This window comes from Colius striatus, chromosome 3, assembly GCF_028858725.1.
Source record: "Colius striatus isolate bColStr4 chromosome 3, bColStr4.1.hap1, whole genome shotgun sequence".
NCBI classification, from domain to species: domain Eukaryota; kingdom Metazoa; phylum Chordata; class Aves; order Coliiformes; family Coliidae; genus Colius; species Colius striatus.
The window spans coordinates 85,915,271-85,939,025 of NC_084761.1; the positions used below are offsets into that span (position 1 = coordinate 85,915,271).

A 23,755-nucleotide genomic window follows, 5' to 3' on the forward strand; every position below is an offset into this window, starting at 1 on the left:
CTTCCTCACACAAAAATTTCCCATTGAAATTTTATGTGGGGAAAAATGAACATTATGTGGTATCACTCATTTTTTTTGTCTTAGATAGATCTATAGACTGAAAAGTAAGGAAAAGAATGATTATTTAGATGTTGTGATGTCTGCAATATGACGACATGCAGAGGATATCTATGTTTTTCAAATAAATATTTATAGCAGTCATAAGGGTGTCACAAACCCATTTCTACAATATGAAATAAAATAAGGTGGTAATTATAGAATCACGGAATGGTAGGGGCTGGAAAGGACCTCTAGAGATTACCTAGTCCAATCACCTGCTAAATCAGGTTCACCTAGATCAGGTCACACAGGAACACATCCAGGCGGGTTTGAAAATCTTCAGAGGAGATTCTACATCCTCCCTGCGCAGCCTGTGCCAAGGATCCCTCACACTCACAGGAAAGACATTTTTCCATATGTTTAAATGGAACTCTTTGTGTTCCAGCTTATATCCATTACCCCTTGTCCTGTCACTGGACATTACAGAAAAAAGCATTGTCCCATCCTCTTGACATCGACCCTTCAGGTATTTATAAGTGTTGATGAGATCCCCTCCTCACACAGTGAAATGGAAAACCTGGATCATTAAAATTACTATTTTGCTGTCTCAAGAACCACTTCAGAAACCTACTCTGCACTGCAGGTCCCTAAAAGGTGTTGGACCCAGACTGCCAACTTATTTTGTTTCAGAACTCAGTCTAAAGAGACAGAAATCTTCTGAGTCTCATTTTATTTAGGACCATTTTCTTCTTTTGACAGGACTATAAGTAGCTTACAGTAAGCCAATTGATAGGAAATCTACATTTTGGTTTTAGTCCCTAGGCTATTACAGATTTTTAAGAAGTTCACTTTATAAATGTGAAAATATATAAGTAAAAATATTTAAGCATGATGTGCACTTACCTGTAAGCATTAATGTAATCCTTTCTATGTTGCAGAAGAAAATCTTTCAGCTTTCCAATATGAGAAATCTAAATTAATAGAAATCATAATTAAAGTTTGGTTAGGGAACTGATTGGTTTTATGTTTAAAGTTGATGCTTCAAACACGAATTTGTAAAACTATTTATTCTGAAATTAAATATTATCAAAACATTATTCTTTTATATTAGGATTTTCACATTTTATAAGCAGTCAATACATAAAATTTTAAATTATTTTTAAAAAGATATGTTCTATGAAAACACAACTCAGAAAAAAAATAGCAAAAACATGTCTTCTATCCAAAAAGCATAAAGCAAACACTACTAAATACTACTTGTAACTACAGTATGACACAATAACACAGAAATATTAGCTAAATTGGCAGCACAGATCTTAACTTCATTTTAGAAAATAAGTTCATTTTCAAAGTTAATGTAAGAAAGTTTTTAACATCTTACTGATGAGATGCAATATAAACATTGAGGTTAAGATAGAGCAAGGTGCTGTCCCTCTCCTTTCTGTTTTTACCAGAAGATAATGATCAGTTTGTGCCCAAACTAAAGTAGTATTTCTATCATCTGATAATCATTAATAACTTTTGCCAGAGTATTCATCCCTATCAAATTTCTATTCTTGGATTTCCACTTCACTGTGAAAACATTTTACTATAAATCTACTTGACATTCTTTATTAAAAATCTTTACAAAGTTCCTTTGAAAAGATGAAAAAAACTAAAAATCTGAAAGTTTTGCAAGTTTTAGTCTCATTTAAAAGACTTGGTGTAGCAGAAGATGATGCTTATTTCAGAGAACAAAAGAAATACAGAAACGGCATTTAATTGTTCACAGAAATAAGAGCGTTTCTAATATGACTTCCTTGGCAGGTCTTGACAGAGACATGATGGGGGGAGGTGTAGGGGAGAGAATTCTATATATTAATAGCATATAACTTCAAGAGAAAGGCAGGAGGAACCTTTCTAAACTATATTTTCAAATATTCATTAATGATTCAGTGTAAAAAAGCAAGCAAGCAACTTTACAAAACAACAGTTGTTTTAGTTTACAAATACAATAAATGCCATTTACTCCATATATCTGGGAAAAAGCATCAGAAGCTGTTCAAGTCTTAAAATCCCATTTTCATGCAAATGTTCCTTGTAATTAAATAAACAAAAACCACAGAGAAAGAATACAGAATAGTTTGGATAAATAGAAGATTAATTCCCCCAATTATTTTTTTTTTCAAAAGATCAGCAGCTCTTTGAAAAAAGTAAGAGGGAAAAAATGTACTTAGTAAGACCATAGTGATCTGTATAACTAAAAAAAAAAGTGTTCCCTTGTGCAAATAAATACACATACGTTTCCCTATTATTATTTGCTCTGTTTCATTTTTTCGACAACTCACAGTATTGGATAAGAACTTTCCTAGTTCTCATGTTTACAGTTTTCCACATGATTAACAGCAGGGGAAATTCCATCCCATTCATAGCAAACTGAGTTCTGTTAGAACCTGCAGTAAATCCAAAGTTTCCTAAAGAGTGTTAGCACCATCATACGCAACAAGAAAGGAAATACTGAAATCACTACAAGATCAAACAAGGAACAAAGAGTAAGTGAAACCATTCTACAGATGCTCCTTCTCATCCACATTGGAACTTATTTTTTGTATAGCAATCTCTTTCTCAGATCAGACTTGATATGTCATGAAATTTGCTGAGTAGGTAAATTAAGCTTGACTATGAAAGCAAAACATTTAAAACAGTCATACAGTGTTTCAGTAGAACAATAATACTTAATAGGCAGAAAGAAAGTACTACAAAGTACTACAGAGGATAAAGAATAGAAATGTAAAATACGAAACACATTTCAAAACATTTACATTAATATATGAACAAACACTAAACTAGAACATAGATTAGTAAAATTTTATAAGCAATAAATCTTAATATTACTGCAATAGCTACAATTTAGGAGTGATTAACAAGCAGAAAGAATCAGAATGACAAGCAAGAACACTGTCTTACAGTAATTAATTCATCTAGTCACAAAGAGCATTCTATTTAGGCTAAAATTGTCATCGTGTGTTTGAATCGCACTGACCCCACTTTGCCTCTCCTTCATTTGTAAAGCTATTTTCATGAATTTAGAATGACACCATTATGCCCATACTCGCATCAAGCACTTAGTTCCCAAGATTTGCATCAGAAGTGAGACTTCTTGTTCTACTTTCCCTCAAACTCTAACAGCATCTTCTGCTAACCAGCACTGCTGCTATTTCTCTTTTGCCTTTTCTTACTGTGTACTCCTGGCATAGTTTTGAATTCAATTTTTCATTACCATATCAACAAAATTAAACAAGATCTGTGAAAAAGGTCTCACTAGCATTAAAGGGAATGTGAATTTTATTCAACAAAATAGACAGGTTTTGGAGTGGGTTTTTTTTGGTACCATGCTTAGTATTCTGCAGACAAAAAATATCCCTGATTACACATATACAAAACTTGAAGATATCTCCAAGGGTTATCAAGCTGCAGTTATTCTGGGGTTATCAGAGGCCCTCCATACACTCTTTACAAAGTTACCAAGCTCCAGCCTAAAGATAACACTGCATCTCCCTGTCCCAACTGAACAGCTTTACTGGAATTCTACTGCTCTTATTATGACTAAGAACTGTTAAATTTCCAGGTTTACTGATTACCAACTTCTAGGCATTTGATCTTGCTTCAAAACAGTCCTTTCTCTTAAGAGCTCTGCTTCCTGCATCTGTGTTTGAGTTTACCATCAATAATCCTTATCTTCCTCTCACTTCTGTAGCTTCTGACAAACAACTCCAGGTTTTACATTTCTTCACAAAACATAGTTTTGAAGTTGCCTAAACCATAAGTTTCCTTTGCATTTGCTCCAGTTTACCATCCTTTTCCAATGCAGACGACCAGAGGGGGCGTTTCACTGGTGTTAGTTACTTTGTAACTTACCAGGAAATATCTTTTCTTTCACTGTTTCATTGATTAGTTTCAAGTTTATTCTCTGCTTCAGTACCTATATATTCTACTAATGAATTTCTTCCTTGTCCCACAACTCCAGACCTCAGAGACATTCAGCACTTGCTGTAATATATTATGCTCTTTCCTCTCATCAGTAAATTTTACCGATACATCTTACTCTGGGATTGATTTTAAAATTTACCTTGTTTACCGGTGTTTTGAATCCTGGACCACTTTTGGGTCAGGCCGTGCTGATGCCATCATCAGTTTCCCTCTGCTGACTTAATTATATGCATTAAATTTGCTTCCCTCTGATCACATGGTACCATCTTCAATTCTATATATTATCATTAAAAATAGCTGCCTTCAGAACTTGAGATTTCTCATATCCATTGTGTCTGAACTCAATCCAGAGGTTATCTGATAACTGCAATTTGACTGCACTAAAGTTCTGAGACTTTGTACAAGTAGTATGCTCTAGTTCTCAGTACATGTCTTGCTTTTACCCTGCTGACCTATGGCTTTTTCCTTATTCATCTAAGTCTGGAGACCACACCTAAACTACTCTTAAACTATACATCAGCTGCATGACAAATCTACTATTTTTGATACTTCTCTTTTTATTTATATAGCTAAAGAATGTTTAGCTTTATAAAACCTTTGGAGGGTTTTAATACCATTAATTAACTCACTGGAAATTTTAACAAAACCAGCTTTATGTCTACAAAGTCTTCCCTTCTGCAACAGCTTTCCTGGCCACTCAGTTGCTCCCTCTCCCCTTGTTTTTTTACTGTCTCTGCAATGATTTTTTGTATCTTCTCTAACTAATCTTTCAAATAGTCCTAGAACAATTTAAAATCCCACCTGCATTTCAGTATATCTATTTTTTTCCACTCAATTTCTCTATCCATCATAACTGCAACTTCCTATTTGCTGTATAGGTCGGTTTTCAAAACATTGACACCTCCAGTTGGCACAGCCATTGGAAGGATAGATGAAAGCACTCTGAAGACAAAGCACAAACACATCTGAGTATTGACCTCTTGTCATGTTTCCTATTCTCTGCCTCTGGAAATTATCTTTTTTTCTTTTCTAAAAGTCTGCAGCAAAGAAATAGGCCTCTCCTTCAGCCTTCAAATAATTAAATTTTCTTTTTTTCCCTGAAGGGATAAGAGGGCTTAGAGAAGTGCCCTTTAGAGTTAACACTCTCGCACTACATTAAGACTAAATGTACCTTTTGGGGAAGAACACTACTGAATTTCCAGCGGTAACTCACATTAGTTCAGTGCAGGGCCACAAAGATAATGGAGTAGAGCATCTCCCTTATGAGGAAAGGCTGAGGGAGCTGGGGCTCTTTATCTTGGAAGAGACTGAGGGGTGACCTCATTAATGTTTACAAACACATAAAGGGTGGATGTCAGGAGGATGGAGTCAGGCTCTTCTCAATGATGTCCAGTGATAGAACAAGGGGTAACAGACATAAGTTGGAACATAAGAGGTTCTAAAGAAACATAAGGAAATATTTCTTCACTGTGAGGGTGCTGGAGCACTGGAACAGGCTGCCCAGGTGGGTTGTTAAGTGTCCTTCTCTGTGGCCATTCAAAACCCACCAGACGAGTTCCTGCACAACCTACTCTAGGTGGCCCTGCTCTGGCATGGGGGTTGGACTTGATCATTCGAGATCCCTTCCAAACCTTAAGATTCTGTGATTCTGTGAAAAAAAAACACCTTACCTCTCACTATTGTCAGCATCAGTTATGTGGTTACTAACAGCATGTTCTCCAAGTTCTGTTCACTGCAGCATAAGAAGGGTTACATTCGTTCTGACATGTTACAAAACTCCAGGCTCTCCCTCTTCTCTTCCCATTCCCACTGGCACTACTCCCTTGAGGGTCAGTACCACACAGTAAACACTGAAATGACTTTATTTGTTTATTATTAGTTGTCTGGAAATGAGGGTTATTAATGCTTAAGGTCAAGTGGAAAGAACTGGTTTCTTTAATTTCAGCTCCATCAACACCTGTACTGGCACAAGGGGGAGCAGAAGTTGGAGAGCACTAGCAGGGAGCTTCCTAAAAGATGCATCTGCCATCAAAGGTGTATTTAGTTACAACTTAGGAAATTTAACCTCCTAAGCTCACTTACCAAAGCTGGAGATTCCAGATGTTATTTAAAAACTGCCAAGTGTATTTCTGATCATGAAAACCCACTTGATTCCCTACAGTGAAGCAGTAGCAGTTTTCCACTGGGTGGCAACAAAAGCATCAACATCATGCAAGTAAAAAACACTTCATACATTCACATTAAATTCTGTAATGTAAGTTTCTTCAGGTTCCAGTTGGCACTCTAAAAAGTTTATCTCCATCGTAAACTACTTCTTTAATACATATAGCTGTGTTTTGCTGCCACTGTGGATTTTTTTAACAACTCTTATTAAAACATAAAAGAAAATATTACATATAATGCAGGTCCAACACAAAAGGAAGTTGTGAATGGCTGCCATCTGCTACCACAGGTGGCATGCACAGTGCTATTTATACTTGGGACCTTAACTAGAAATGGTAGATGTCTCTCTATTTTGAGATTTTTCTTATTATTTTAGAGCAGACTGTATTTTTAAATAAGAGAAAGAGGAAAGCATTCATTCCAAAGCATCTTCAAAAGATACATATACTTTAAAACAATGATGTATATGCTTCTTTCAGTATCTTAGCAATATATACATTTCTTTCCACTCCCAACAAAGAATTGATCACTCAAGAAACAGTAGGTTCCAATTTGCATACGTTTAACCCACTGCAAGAAGCAGCAGCATTGTTTACGATTAAAATGATTGGAGTAGGTTCCCGTGACATATTGTAGAGAGAATTCGACGGCACTGAATAGTCATTTTCATTGAACAAACGTAGCATTTTATCAAGTTCAGTCTTCCATCAGAACAATAAGCAACTATTTACTACCATATAAAACTGATGTTACACTTCACACTGTATTGCCACTGAATTTTTAAAAGATGTACTTTGTGAAAGGAAACTTTAAAAGACACTTAAACCCAAAACATAATAAAAAGGTTCCTGCAAAGTCAAAAGAGGCATGGCATTTACTGTTGATTCAGCAGCACTGACAAGCACTGCTGATGGAAGTGTCTTATTAAACATTAAAGAAATCCCTTATAACTAATTTTTCAATATGTCCAAAGAGTCTGATCTTCAAGTATCTTACCTAAAGAAATTCCATCTACAGATTCACAGGAAGGTAACTGTATCCTACAGTTCCCTCTCCAAAAAGCAGAAAAAGTTAAGATTGCTATGACTATCTAGATGCTTATCATGTTTTCAGTTCCAAGCACACAGTCAACCCAAACATACCCATTGCCAATTTCAGAAGAATTTATGAATTTCACTAAATTTAAGACATTAGAGACTGCAAATTTCTGACAAAAAAAAGAGTACAGTCTCAGTACAACGAGATGTAGTAATTGGTGTAACAACATAAACTTATTTTTACTATAAAAAAATTGTTAAGAAGACATTTTCCAGTGACAGTGCGTGTAATGAAGGCAATCATCTTCAGAAATCTGGAATAAACCCCAAACATAACAGATACCATAAACAAACCCTAATATTAACTAAATCTTAAAATAAAGAGCTTGGGCTTTTATCTCAACTATTAAGAGTTGCAAAAGACTAGTTAGGAAAGTTTTGATGCGGAAATTACTCCTACGGAGAAGTTTTCCACTACAAACCACCTTTGATTAGATAGGTATTATTTTTTAAGTACAACACATGAAAGGCTAGGTCCCACACAGCTTCCTTCTAGGTTGCACTTCAACCACTGTCAGTCCATTGAACTCACCCAGGCTCCTTGCACGATGTTGTCTAATAGACAAGACTTTGGTTTTAAAATACTGTTACCTGGATTCTACATTTCAAAAACTAGAACCTTTGAATGATATTCCCTGATATAGTGACATGCAACAAAAAATAAATCAATTACGGTAAAGATAAAATTCAGATCTGAAGCTTCAGCTCTGAATTTAATAGTGTGAAAACTGTTAAGGGGGTTTGGATGGTGACTTATTTAGCAGGCCGTCAGGTGGTGCTGTCCTACCAAAATTCACTGCAGAGGAGCCCTGCCTGCCTAAAAACTTCAACCGGACAGTTTTCAGATGATTTGTCTCTTGAGGGGATACATTTGGTTTAAGTTTCCCCGGCAAACGTGGAAGTTTCTAAAATAGGTCACGCAGATCAATTGCTCTCGTAATCTGAAACCCAAAAGAGCAAATAATATCTAAGCTGTAGCGTGGGGGTGGCCCAATGCTGGAAGCGAGGAGCAGGAGGCGAGGAGACAGCCAGCCTGGCTACCTCTAATCTCAGGAAAATTGTGACTTTGTTCAGCTTCTGCTTTACATCAGCATATATGTTACAACAGCAGCAATAGGCAGGGAAACATTTTAATTGCATTTTATAAGCACCCTTGTATTCATAGCAAAGGAATTAGTATAACTAACAATGAGGTGTTGTATTAATAAAACACGTAGTACATGGGATAAGGGTATTCAAAATGGAATTAATTGAATTAAAAGCCATGAAAATGAAGACTGAAGCATTTTGACTCTTCAAAGTAAAGTTGGTACAAAACTTTTAAAATAATTTAAAAGTACAATGTGCAATATTATCAGTACTTTTAAAATTTAAAATAAACATTTTCATTAGTCATTGTGTGACGTTGGAAGATAAATCCATTTTGCGGAATTCCACAGGCAGTGTTTGGTGATCATTAACAAACTGATTAAGAAACCCCCCGAACTGCAGTACGAAGCAAAGCCAATATCCTAACATCTGGCCTGTAGCAGAAAATGCTTCCCTTTGCTTAATATCAATCAACTGGTAAAAAGGAAAAAGTTAAAAAAGCACTGTCTTGCACAGCAAAGAACAAACCAGTTTGCTTTTCAAGTTAATACTTTCTTGTTTTTAAGTTCCTGCTTTACTTGGCATATAGCTATAAACTACATGTGCAGTTCAAAAACTGTCTCTCATTGATTTTTGCTGCTATCAGTTCACATTTTAAAAATTTATAGTCTCTAAAGTGCACTTTATATCTCCAGTTGGTTATTTTTATTTTTTTATTCACTGTTTATTATATAAAGTAGAAAATTTAGTACTAAATAAATCACTATCAGCCTAAAAGCTTCACATTTTATCTTCCCATGCTTCTTCAAAAATAATGCAGGGTTGGTACAAGATTTAGACAAGTGAAAAAGGAAAAGATTATTTTTGCAGTTTTGTGGCACAACAGCAAAACATTTTTTTATTCAAGGCTCTTATTAGAAGAGTAAAGCAAAATTAAGACCTGAGAGCTTGAAAGCTCCAGTTCTCCGCTGACCACATTAAAGTCTGAAAGTACCCAGTATTATCACTAGATGAAGGTTTTACTGGGGAATTATTTGGGTGGTGGAGTCGCTGGATGTTTTTTAAATGGCTGTGGTACCTACAGCAAACTACAACATTATAGAAAAAGTCTTTTGAAGTTGTCAATTTTTTTAAAGATTGAACTGACCCTAAAGGATATTGCATATTCTTAAAACCACTTTAAAGCTTTTTGTTTAGGCATCTATAAATAAATGGGAGGAATATTACTGTATAGGATGATTACTTATAAGCACTGAATTTCAATTCTGAAACAGAAAATTGCAATACACTTTGAATTCAAGACAGGTTCATGTTAATTTTGTTACTGTTTTCTTAGGTCTCCATGGAACACATTGGCTTGATACCTGCACATACCAAAGCACATCTAAATATTCTGAAAATGGCTTGTAGAGAGTGAACAGAAACATGAGGTGATCTCCAGAAAAAAAAAATAAAGCATGATTTCTACAATGTCATATGTTTTTAGTAACCAGTCTTCATTTGTTCTCTGTGGCAACAAATACTTTAAATAAAAAAAAAAGAAAACCAACAACATCTGACTTTAATAAAACTTACCATTTCCCTTTTTTCTTGTTTATTGTCCAACTCTAATCATAACTTTGTTTAACATTTATATTTTTATGCAATCATCCAAAACCTCATTGACTAAAATATAAGCCCCACAACAATTGTGGGGAATGTTTTGGTTGAGAGATAAAAGTAAATTGGTCAAAATACATATTTGCAATAATTGGCCTTTACCATTGCTGTTCAAAACGCTCCATTTACAACCTTTCCATTAACTGCATTCAATTTCGCTCGTGTCTTTTTGCAAGAGATATTTTTCTTGCCCCTTGTTCTCACAGTCTGAACTTATTTAGTACTGTTTCTGACTCAAAAACGTTTGAAAACATAAAGAGATATCCAGTCTCATTTAACAGATACATGGTAATAAAAGGTTAGTCTGTCTGGCCATCATTATGCAATTCAGAATCCAAGATTTTGCAGTGCAATTCAGAGAGACTTATGTGTGCATGTGCTTCACTTTGGGACTAAAGGGAATCTGCTTCAGCAGAAGCCACCTCAGGGCATCCAAGCAGCGAAGCCTGTGCCATCAGCTGTGCCAATATGCAATCTGCTGAACCTGCAGCTGGACCAGAGACTCATATATGCCACAGTCCCACATTCCTCTGGCAGTCCCTTTTTATTTATATTTCTTCATTTTTGGTGTATCTACACTAATACACCTACATGCTGATGCTGTACAAACTGACACAGCACTTACCCTGTCCTTCAAAATCCTACCACTCTGTCAAATACAGTTCAGGAGGACAAGCACCATTTTGTTTCAGCGTTCAAGTATTTTTCTGGATTTTCACCATTGGCACAATAGTATTCTTGGTGCAAAAATCCTTTCATTATATTCAACACATTCATTTGTATTACACAGATGAAATATTAGTGGCTGCTCTAGCATTTAGGCCAAATAAATTTGGCCCCCATTAAAACACTGCACTGGACCAAGAAAACACCCAGTTGGAAATGAGAAGTTTACAATTCCTTGTCTAAAGAATATGTACAGATCAGGCACAGAGGCAAACAAATATACTGGAAAGAAGCTAATTCTGTACACATTAGGATTTTCACCTAAGTGCTTTATGGTATCAGCAGAAAAATTAAGACAAAGGGCCCTTTTCCCTCCCCATCACTCATGTAACAGAAAATCCTAAGACCTGGGTCACCTGCCCTAAATCTTAGGAACTGAGCGGGCCCTAGCCACTGTAAGTCCTCATGTGGCTGATGCAGAGTGACATACTGATAGAGGCTATTCATGTCTTCGGTAAATAAAGTTTCTCAATCAGACACAGAGATCTCTTCTATGCTGCCCCATTTCAAGTGGACTGCTTTGCTGCATTTTCTGAGCAAGCTACTACTCTGTTAGAGCACCTAGGAAGTAGAATCCAACAAAAAACTCCTACATCCATCCCTAGGGAACGTTTCTCCACTAGTCCTTATGGCAACAAAAATTTTGGCTAAACTCAGGTGAGGAAAGCAACAGTAGCAAAAAAAAAGGATAATCCTTTTAACAACTCTTGGACCAGAGCACTGGCACAGGCTGCCCAGGGAGGGTGTGGAGTCTCCTCTGAAGGTCTTCAACACCCACCTCTACATGTTCCTGTGTGACCTGATTTAGGTGAACCTGCTTTGGCACGGGGGTTGGACTGGATGATCTCTAAAGGTCCCTTCCAACCCCTACCATTTTGTGATTTGTTCTGTGGACTGGACAGGGATACTAACAGAGTCAGCCTGAAATCCAGTCTGCTAATATTATCATGTTCCTTTCACTCTGTCCCTTTCTAGGAAATAGAAGTGTCTTATAATTAAGGCAAACCATGAGAGATTCTCAACTCTCCAGCAAGGGATATACTTACATACTTACCAGAGTACAAGCTAGCCCAAAAGCATCACTGAGAATAAAGGCACCTACCTTTGTCCCCACTCAAGAATCTTATGACAGGACTCAAGTCCAGCCATTGTATCTCAGAAAAATCCCTTCCTTTAGACTACATTGGTCTGTCACATTTCTATTAACTACCACATCACCATTAGCTTCTCAAGCTAATGTATAATAATATGGCATGAAAAAGTATCACCACAAAACACTATTCATGTTGGCTTTGTTCTACCTAGGGGTAGCCTAGTTTGTTTCATAGCCTAGTTTCATAAGCCTAGTTTGGCTTGTGAAAAAAATGGTTGCCCCCAGTCATGGAGAAGGATCATTTCTATTTGAAAAAAATCCTATAGAATTTCTCTAGAAATTTCTCCCAAGAAAGTGCTTGCAGAATTTGAGAGCAGCAAGCTTTAGTTGTAATTAAAAGGGAAATCAATGCTATTGTTCCGCATCGGAGTAATGCTGACAATTCAAAAGTATACTTTTAATCACTGAAAGCAGAAACTCCTGACAAGAATTTAAGTCGTGAAGTAAAACACTTTTCCTTTCTCACTTTCTCAGCCATGAATCTCAGAAAGATTTTTTTTAAACGTCCATTTCCTGTAATTTTTGTTAATTTTACAGTATAATTATTTTTACATTTTTATGACGCCTTTGGGGTGGCATTACAAATATTTTTTAAGCATTTAAACTTAGAAAAATAAAATTAAGTAATAGGTTCTTTTAAGAAGAGACTGTCAGCCCTCTTCTGAAAAAATAAGCCCCTTCAGAAATCAACCTAGAGATTTATATCCACTCTAACCATAGAAATTAATCTTGAGTTTAAACAAAATAGAATAAAACATTATTTAATGAAAGTCAGAACACTGCTATTGTAAATTAAAGTTGGATTTCTTGGCTTTTAATTCAACAGATAGTTTTGTATGCAGTTGTAAGATTTTACTTGATGGGCTACTTCTTACAACTTAATCATACTTAACCAACTTAACAAAGCATTCGGGTTTCTGAGTACTTCAATTTTATTAAAAATCAATGTCAATCAGTAAGAAAAAAATTAAAGAGATGAAATGAAAGGTAAGAAACATTTTTAATAATAACATTAATCATGAGAAACTGCTATGATATTGCAAGATAAAAAATGAGTTTGTAATATAAAAAAATTGCGAACAGTAGAGAAGGGGAAAAACCCACAAACTGGGAAACATTTTTATACGTCAGCATAGATAAAGTGACATTATGTTCAAGAAAAAAAAAAAGGTGTTTCCTATAGACTGAGAGTATTGCAATACTAAGAGTATTGCGTGCTCCTGTTACCCTCTCCTTGCACTCCCTCCTCCACACACATGTACCCTACCCTCTCAGGAAAACTGTCAATTTCTTCCAGCTGTATCCAAGGTCTGAAGACATTGAATGTACTATATACGTTCCTCTTACCAGCACCTCAAAGAGAGATTTATGAAAATCTCTGTACCTAGCAATGCTCTTTAGCAGCAATGGCAAAAATATATCAAAATATCACACTTTAAGGGCCATGAGTATCTTGCTCTAAAGACATTGCTCTTGAAACGTCTTTATTAGTCAGTTGAAAAGAAACTGGGGTATTATTGGAGTGAGCTAAGCAATTGTGTAACAAAACACCTGAATATACATCATCCTAACCAATGCTAACATGGGAGATATAAACTTCTGATGTCTTCCTCTTACCCCAGTCTGTAAAGAATGATTTAGAAGACTCAGCCAAACTCAAGGTTCACGTGGATATGAAAGCTTGGCTTGTAAACCGGGTGGGAAAGATAAGACTCAATGAGAGAACCTTGCAAGGCCATATGAAACACCTGAAAATACAACAGTCTATTCTTGTCTCCCAGCTAACCCACCTAGTTACTGTAACAGATAACCTGTTTCTGCAACCTGTTACTCAATTCTGATAGCATTATGCCCATCTTTATAAAGCCTGGAATTCATAGGAATCTACAATGTAACATAGTAAGTAGCTTTTTGATGGTGTTCATACACAGAAAACATGCAATGTACAAATAGGAAGAGAACACAGAAACAAATCAAACGAACTAAAGTAAAAAACTTCATGCAGACACACAAGAAGAGGAAAGAAAAGAGTTGGCTGAAATAAAAAGAAATGGCATCTGCACTGAGACATACCACCACCATATACTGCTGCATCAAGTCAGAGGTTTCGGCCAGTAGCCAACTCCAAAGGGCCTCCAAGACAAAAAGACTGTAAACTATGGAATTAATTTCATGGCTGCTCAAGAAAGCAAGTCTCCATTCTGAAATTACTGACTATAAATACAACTAAGTGCCCAGCCAGTCGTGAGACAATCTTAGGAAGCAAGGTGGTGAAACACACACCGACGTGTATTTATTGACAGATTTACGTTCACAAGCACTTTGCAGTGAGAGCACAGTCAGTTACCCACCATTTAGGTACACCGAGATAAGATCATGTTAACTACCAGTGAGAATAAACAAATTGTGCTTATCCTGTAAACTGATGAATCAGGAAAGCTTCAGAAGACAAAAAAATCTATTAAATTACCGTTTTGCAAAATGATTTTGAGTTATGTTTTTATTTGAAACAATCTGCTAGAAAGAATAAAATAGGGACTACTCCACAGTTCTGCTGTACATTACAGATGAGTTGGTATTATCAACACACATCTCACCAGCATGTCAGGATTTTGCCATGCACTGGCATATATACTTAGAAAGAAAAGTAAACACAAGATACCTTCTCACTGGGGAGCTCTCACACTAGTACCTTTAAGATGAAAATTTTAAGGCTATGAATCAGAATTAAAACATGAAAGCTTAATAGTGGGAAGGGAATTTATCATAAGAAGAATGGTCAAGATTACGTGGTAACGTAATATATATGTAGATGGAACAAGAGTTGGTAAAGCTGTGGCACAGAGGTGAGAAAACAAGAGCAATACCGAAAAAGGAATGAAGGGAAGAAATGATGACGGAAGAGAAAATACAAATGAGTGCAGAAGTGCATGGTCTGAGGCAGACAGTGAAAAAACCTCAAAACATCATAAGATATATCCTAGCTAAAGTAATAACTGTATTTTCAGAGTACAACAGATACCAAAGATATATCCTGGCTAAAGTCATAAATGTATTTTCAGAGCAAATGTAGAACAGATACCAGAGATACACAAGCTAGTGGGTAGTTGAAAGAATGGGACTTATTTAAGTAAATAAAAATACCCCAACAAACAAACCACTTGGGGAAGAAACAACCTCTCCAAATCAGTAATCAAAAATATTAGGATATCAAATATTCTACTTGAAAGTGTTTTAATTAGCCTAAACAAAATGCTGTGTATCATATATATGCTAGCAAAGAGAAAGTTAATCTGACCTCATATTTTTAATAGCACGTTTTACTCCTTGGTATACCAGCTTTAGATCCAGAGCATCCCAAAATTACAATTGTTTGCCACAGAAACACAAAACAATTTCAAATGTCTGCAGCTCTCATATTACATCAACTGAAAAGCATATTGTTGAACACACTGTACAACTCTGAAACCGTATAGCAGCAGTGCAGATACGGAAAGCCACAGTATCTAAACCAGTCTGAAGGTATGCTGCATATGCAATAAGCAACTCAAGTGTCTGTCTGATATCACTATATCAACAAATACGGAAGAGATAGAAATACTGACAAAAAGACAGAGAAGGAAAATAAAATCTGTTGTCTAAATAGAAAGTTTTACTAATGTAACTTTAGTTATATTTAGTTGCACTGTATCAAATTAGCTGAACTGTAACTTTGAAGTAACATGATTTTTCTTTCAGTTAAACTGAAAGTCCAGGGATTATCATACAGTTAAGATTCCCTTTAGATTTAAAAAACGACCATACAAGGAAAATGAAATGCATTTACTTGAACAGATGCAGTTAAAAAAAGCATGGTCTCTATCTGTTTCAGAGCTTGTGCTTGAAGGCAGAGGACTAAACGTACAATTATCTGGGCTGACTTAAGTAATCTGGTTTTAAAACAGTCAACACAAAAATATCCACTGAGGCACAAGTACTTTCACTTTTAAAAAACACTAAAATGAAAACATAATTATTTTTTAAGAAATAATATAATAATATTGACCATTTTAATTTTACATTACCAACATAAAGGATAGGCAATGCAGTGTTAGTTGAATGCTAGTTTCTAACTCAAATTCGGTGGTTTCTTTCAACAGTCACAAAGTCCTTTTGCCAGTGAGCAAAGAGGTGGAACTGTACCAACCAACAAAGCCTCATGTGGGACAGAGAGTTGATAAGGTCAGGAAAAACTCTTGGAAGAGACTCCTAAACAGTAATTTTTCCATTTTTACTGTAAGACAATTTTTTTTCTCTTTTTAAATCTTTATAATTACTGCTAAAACACTGTTCAAAAACAGCCTTAGCATTTGGGGTGAGAAGAGTGTCACTACACTTAGAATAAAAATTACCCAGATCTGACTAAACATAGTGCACAAGACAGACTACTCATTTCAGGTAAGACTAAAGGCATGTCCTTTACTAACATCCTAGTTTTAGTCATTGGTCTAAAATGCTTTCATTCTATGCAAAAATTATGCCCTATAAAACAAAAAGGAGTACGAGTGACAGATTCAGCATCCTGGATATAGCAGCCTTTTCCTATGAAGCTACAACACAATTTTATTACATAAATTAAAAAATCAGAAATTCCGTTACGTTCAGTTACAAGGCCTGTTGGTTTGTTGGATGGCAGAATTTACAAGTGAATTACTTCTTATAGCTATTATGGTAAAGAGAAAAAAAAGGTGGGGGGGCTTATTTGAAGTGCTGAATGTTTCTAGCCAGCATATGGTTTTATCTTCTATGATAAATGTTCTAATACAAATATGATCATATAACAGATTATGACATTGGTCATTAGCAAGAGCTGAAAGGTCATCTTAGTGCCTGATGTGGAGTTAAGGTTGAGAGGAAACAAGAAGTTCTCAGTGGTTTTATAAATAGGATTTTAATGAAGGACTGAAATTGAAGACTGGATTTCATGACTTCTGAGTGTATGACAGTTCCCCTTCTTTGAAAAGTAACACCAAAGCCACCAAACCCAGACTGATGCTATATACCAAAAAATACTACATTCCTCATCACATTCTATTACAAATTTTGCTTTATAATTAGAGTTATTAAAATAATTTTATATACTTCCCTATTACCTTTTCAGAACACTATCATTCATCCTGAAAAGTACTATATACTACAGAAAAAAACCCAAAGACAAATATTAGTGAACTTTTATGCTTATAAAATATAGTGACAAAATACATTCAGAATAATCAATGCAATCTCTTGGCCCATTCAGCTTTTACAGTTATGCAGCATTTCATTAGAAGTGTCACAAGGAAAACTAATTAAACATAAAAAGATTCCTGCTTGTCACACACTGAATTTACTAGGCACTGGAACAGTATGCCTTACTCACTAAACATGTGTTGACTTGGAAGTCATCATGAACCACATTCTTCACTAATTACAGCAACTGCTACAAAATACCGATTACTATTAAGAACAAGTTAAACTAAAAGCACCAATTATCATAGCCTTCACTTGCCAAGAGATGCCATTCCATCAAAAGCATACCACACAGCTAAAAGTTAAAAATGTGGTGTTCATTCTGTCCTTAACTGTTCCCCCTCCACTGCTATTCAAGAGATAGGAAATGTACTACAACAAAAGTCTTGCACATTGTGGTTGGTTTCTGCAAACTACACGCGCCTTTATTGCAAAGAATGCTTTCCAATTGAAGGTTGCACAGAAGGTTGTACTAGAAGGAGTAAGAACATTATATTGGCAATGTTCCTATGTCAGACAGCAAATGCAGTGCAAGACTCTACTCAGCAAGATGTATGGTATGTGATTTGTTTCCTTTGTGGAATAGTATTGGAAGATTCCTGGGCTTCAATTGGGTGGTCAAAGAGACAAACCTATACTAACTGCTATAACTTGTAACTGTGTATGTGTTCTTTAACATTGTCTGTATGGTTGAATGGATAGTCTGTTTGCTCTAACTGAAATAAATTAATAAAGTTGCCAAAAATATACTTTCGGCATAGTTTCTAATGTGTATCAACTACTGGCAACATGGCAGTCAAGTAGGTTTTGGGTTCATTTTCCCAAAAGGGCAAAACCCATCAAACTTTAAATACACAGACATGAGCACTGATAATAAATTACATAACTTTGTTCAGATTACTTTGTAATTTCATTACAACAATATTAAAGACGCAACAGAGTTGGTTAACCTGGTTTTACTACATTTAAAATTATCCTTCCACTAAACTCTTAGGAGTTGGTGTCATTTTATTCACTTTACTGGGACAAAAATTTAGCCATAAACACCAGGTCAAAAGTAAAAACTTTCATGATTTAACAGCTAGGTAGCAAAAGAAATCCTTTAAAAGCTATCAAATGAAGCTAAAAATAAAATTAGATATAAATTCAAGTTTTAGACTGTGGTCAATTGAGGTCTAGACAAAACCCTGTGTTTGTTCACTGCCTAGTCTCCAGTCTGCTCCAAGTTTGAAAAGGTAATTGAACTCAGTCTATAATTACTGGATTAGATACAGATGGGTTCTGTACATTTCAGGGGAGGAAAGAATTGTTTTGATTCATTTTATGATAGCCTGTAAGGTCAAACTTTTCAAAACGTACTTTCATCTGTTAACTGGTTTTTCAAAGTCCCAAGGGGATATCTTCAATAACTGATGTTTTAAGCAATTTGGGTCTCTCAGATCCAGTCTTTGAATGTAATGCACTGTCCACTTTCTAGAATTATAAATGTGCATGTAGGTTAATTGCTACAACTCGTACTTACTTTCAAGACTACACTTTCTTCAAAGATTGCAAGTTTTACCCAGCAACTTTTATGCATAAATATTTGTAGAATTATTTTGGTTTAGGGCACAGAATATCTTTGGAGATATGAATAAATAATACAAATTAGAAGTGTCCTTACTCATAATACCTTCCCATTTGGCAGAAGTTTCATAGAATGCTCTCTTAGGACTCAATTGAACAATGTACGGGTAATCCAAATTAATTCAGTTCACTTCTTGCAAATAACAAAAAGGAATGTACCTTTATTAAAACATAATCAAAAGCACTTGAGAAGACTTTAGTTTTATACTCTTATTTGAGCATTCATCCTCACTCTCATTCACAAGGCAATCATGGGGAAAAAAAAATGAGCATTAAACTTCTACTCTGCTAAGAATTCTCTGTAAAAATCTTTCCTTAAATTAGATCAACCATAACTCTACAGCCTGTTTGAGTACAACCAGAATTTCATCTTGCATCTTTAAATGTTTTGCTAAGTTAAAAGTTCAAATGCTCCGCAAAGGATATCTAGCTCTGCTCTCTGTTAGGGATTCTCAGAGCTACCATACTAGCAACTTAAAGCAGAAAACAGACCATGCAGTCAGAAGCTACATAACAGTCTGGTTTATAGTCTTGAAAAAGGTAGGAAACTTAATTCTGAACAACTCACTATTCAAGAGTTTCAGTTCATTTGCACCACAACAATATTCCTGTTTATAAAATTCCAATGTGAAAGCATTTTCTGTTACATTATGCATTTGTGTTTAATCAACAATATCTCACTAGCAACAGCTTCAGTCAGTTATCTTTATACCATCAGACACCTACTGATTTATTCTGCCAGAGACTTGACATTTAAGCACCGGTAATAAGGATAATAGGAAATATGTTAATATAATAGCTCTCTGTCTCCAAGTGTGCTAATGAAGGAGGTTTAAGAGCATAGCAAATTATCTCCTGTAATTTTCAGGATTAACATTTTATTCATATTATTTCAAAGTCCTCCAGGAAAGGGACAAAACTTGAAGCCAGAAACAACCACCACAAAGCCCCAGCAGAAAGATGCATGATAATAACAGTTATTTGTACGCCTGCTCTGACAGAAGGTCATGTCTGTCATCATCGAGCTGTGTAGAATTCCCACTACAATTTACAAGCCTCACTGAAAGAAGAAACTTCTTCCACTATATTTTAAAAACTGATTGATACAAATCAGATTGTTCAAAATAGTTCAATCCATAAAATGTCTGCAAACAAACAATGGGGTTTTGTAATAGTAGCTCTTTTTAAAATATGAAAGTATCAGTAACAACCACATATAAGCAAATAAATAAAAAATCTTTGAAGTAAACTTCTGATTCTTATTAGTGTCTAAAATAAGTGTGCAAATTTACTCAAAAGATAAAATCCACGTAATATTTGCTTTATTTTCATTCTCATACCTCTAGTGGATGCTTTAAAAATCATTTATTTAAAATTAGAATAATACTCAATTAGAATTTACCTAGGGTGCACACGCTTAATAAAAGAAGAATCGCTCATTACTGAAGAGCTACATAGAAAAGGCTTCTTTTCATTCAGTGTAAGCAAGAAGTTTCCTTCAAAAAAAATATTTTCCCTACAAAATAAAATTATTACAAATATTTCAAGCATATCGTGTGAACCCACAAACCACTCCTGAAACTACTGCAATTTTTCAGACAATAGATTGTGAAGAAATGGTAAAGTAACAGCCAGACCACAGCGTTGTGCACTCTGTACGCCACAGCACAGAAGAAAATAAATACAATATAAGATGTTATGCTAGGTCACACTTCAGATCAACCAATTAACTCTTTGATATTTTTTCCTACAACTGTTGATTATCTCCATGAAATATTTTCCTGTACTTCCTGTACACTCCTTTACATTGTATTAAAAACCATAAGAAACTGTACCTGAGCTCTCGTATTTCCCATCTGTACTTTTACGGGTTCAACAGTGAACCAAAAATATTAAGAATCTGAAACAACACCATTAAGAGAAGTAAGGTGTATTCTTATAGTAAGCTACTCTCACATTACGGTGCAACACTGTGTCTTTACACAAATCTTTAAAAAACAAAGAAAGGACATATCCATCTCATACATACGAAACAGTCAGTAAGTATCCCGACTAGAGCAATGTAGTATTAATCAAGCTACGCATATCTCACATTGGTTGATGACTCCTTCAATCTTTGAAGAAAAAAATCATTTAACTGCTTTAATACATTTCACTGGATGTACATATCCATTCACTCTCTGAAATTTTAAACAAGAAGTCAAAAAATCCCTTGTCATTAAAAAGTGATTTCTTACTTTGTGGCAAGTTGTTTCTATAACAGCTAACTAGATTAAACACGCTGTGAAGTCTAATGCCACTATTTTATTTTAGAAACACTTTAACACGTTGTTTCCTGTAAATGCATTTATTATTAAAAATGAAGACAGAACATTCAGACATTCACACAGTCTAAGGTCAGACTGATCAGAGTCATAGGTCACTGGAGCAATAGTCTAGGATTTGGAAAACTAGTATCCAATTCTTTGCTTTGGTACAAAGCAGTGTCCCATATGTAAAAAGGAATTCTTAAGCCATTTCTATGCATTAACTCCTGCATTACTTGTAGTGTGCTGTATGTATTTTGGAATATATGCACTTGACTGAAACTTTAAGTGACGTAGACTCTACCAAAGATCAGCTGAATCACACCACAAATAATGTGTACTTTTTTACAGGAATGTAGCTTCTTTTTGCTTTTTCTTAAGATCCTTGAACAAACAGGAGACTTTTTTCTTATGATCATCACAAAAATTCTCACCACAAAGTAGATTTTTTCACACCATTTTTGTAGCTCTTTTCTATAAAAAACAAAACTAAACAAACTCCCACCATCATCACCACCACATTTCTGAAAAAGGTTGACATGAGAACTGGACTCAACATTGTAATTTTTGTAGTGCTATACATTTTAAATTGGCAATTCCCCCTACGCTTCATGAAAATTGTATCTTTTAAAAACTTCAGTTTCTTTACTTTGGTATTGACTCCTATGTGCACTATTTAGAGGGAGTGGAAGAGGCCAAATTACGCCCTCCCATATCCACAGCCAGAATTGATAAATGTCCTGCTTGCATGGCAGCCAAGAATCCTTCCACATATATAATAATTTTTCTATATAGTTGAACAAGCTACGTCTCAATTTAAGACTAGATAAAGGACCACTTTCCCTTTGAATATCACAGCAGAAACTACAGCATGCATCACAATATCCAGCTGAATCAACTCAAAGAAAATAATATATAACAAAGACAACTGAAGAAAGGAGTATTTTGAATTAATCAAAAATTTGTAACTGTCACTTAAAAATGGGTATGCAACAAGGTTCTGAAAGAAGAATATCCCAGGAACACACACATCTGTTTAATATTACAAGCCAACTGTCAACATCCTAAGTGAAGTTTTAATTTAATATTTTTTCTTTCTTGATGTTTTACCTTTAGTCAATGCCTCGTGAGAGTATCAGCTTTCTATAAGAAACTGTTAAATATAAAGAAATGTTATTGTAGCATGTTTATAAAATCATAGTTCGAGAACTTCTTATTTTTCTAAAGCCTGACCACAACTTAATTATCTGCAGGACATTCCAAGCTCACAATTGCAAACTCCAGTTCCCAAGCAATTTTAAACAGTATCTACTGTACAGGGCACATGTTATTGCAAATACCACAACATTGTAGTGTTTCCAAAAATCAGCATTAGAGCCTATAGACATGGGTTTTATTTTCAATAAATATTTGTTTCCCTACTAACCATTAAATGGTTTTCATGACCTTTGCATGTTTGTCTTTCACATGTTTTCACATGTCTGCTACCACCACTTATTTTTAATAAAAGTGAACTAGATATAAAAAAGATATAGATAATGTCTAATATGCCTATGTTATACATAAAGTATCACAAGAGTAAGCAGTATGTTCCTCTGTAGTTCACACAATGTTTTGGCTCCTTTCCAGAAAAGAGCAAGAGTAAAAGCAAGAATAAAGACTTGTTAAACTGAAGATAAGGTAGGGGGAAAAAATTAGACCACTAAACTAACTCAGACATAAACTCTCAAAGGAAAGCTGGAATTTCTTTTAAAAAGTTAAATCTCAAAAAGCTTGGGAATTCAAATTTCTTTCTACTTTTTAAGAACATCCAGACTACCTGAAAACAGGCAAGAAAAAAGAAATCAATGATACAATTATGTCTGTATTTACACATGTCCATCTGAAAAAGAGTAGATGATACAACACTTGTAGAACAACTCCAATATCCAAAAGTATATTTTCCTCCCCAAAATACCAATACTCTGTAGAACACATTGGTTCCAACACATTGCTGCCAAACTCCCCTGTCTTCCTGCCCTTTTAATCAACTCTCCCCATCTCTGTAGATTGAGGACTTCAGCTACATTGCCACCTTGGAGCCAGTGCGAGGAGTCCCCACTGCACTAACCAGTGCACCGTTCTCAATTTCTCTTTTACCTGCCAGTCCTCAGGAAGGCATTTTATTCCCAAAACTCCCCCAAGTCCTGCAGCAAGACTGTTTATGGTCTTCTAAATGTAGCGATATTTTATTTTCACCTGTACTATACACCTGAAGACTTAGATTTTTTTAAAATAATAAAAAAAAATTAAATCATTGCATGACCATACTCAAATTCTAACTAGAGTATTAGAATAGATACTATATAGAGTATTAGAGTATTAGAGTTCTACTAAACTTATGAGTCAAATCAAGACCCCTTCCTTTATTTTCAACTATAGACCAATATAACATTTAAGCACTTCTGGATATCCTCATAGAACCTTTCACCTGAAACCCATTTCACACTTGCTATCCACAACTGAGACACCTATCAATTGCATCTTGTACTACAGACTCTAAAATACTCAAGTTATAATCCATTAGATTACATCCACATTCAAAACGATTTAAAAGTCAACAAAACAGGAAACATCCAGTGGGAAACATCAAGAAATCTATTAATAGTAGAAAAGTAAAG

General features: G+C 35.2%; 1 protein-coding gene across 2 annotated transcripts in view; it reads right to left on the reverse strand.

Moving 5' to 3' along the window:
• STX18 (syntaxin 18) overlaps positions 1 to 23,755 on the reverse strand; it is a 64,490-nt gene that overhangs the window by 32,561 nt on the left and 8,174 nt on the right. For both annotated transcript variants that reach the window (XM_061992904.1, XM_061992902.1), the window contains exon 2: positions 943 to 1,010. In XM_061992904.1, the coding sequence (XP_061848888.1) occupies positions 943 to 1,010 (68 nt within the window). The remainder of the gene's footprint in view (positions 1 to 942; positions 1,011 to 23,755) is intronic.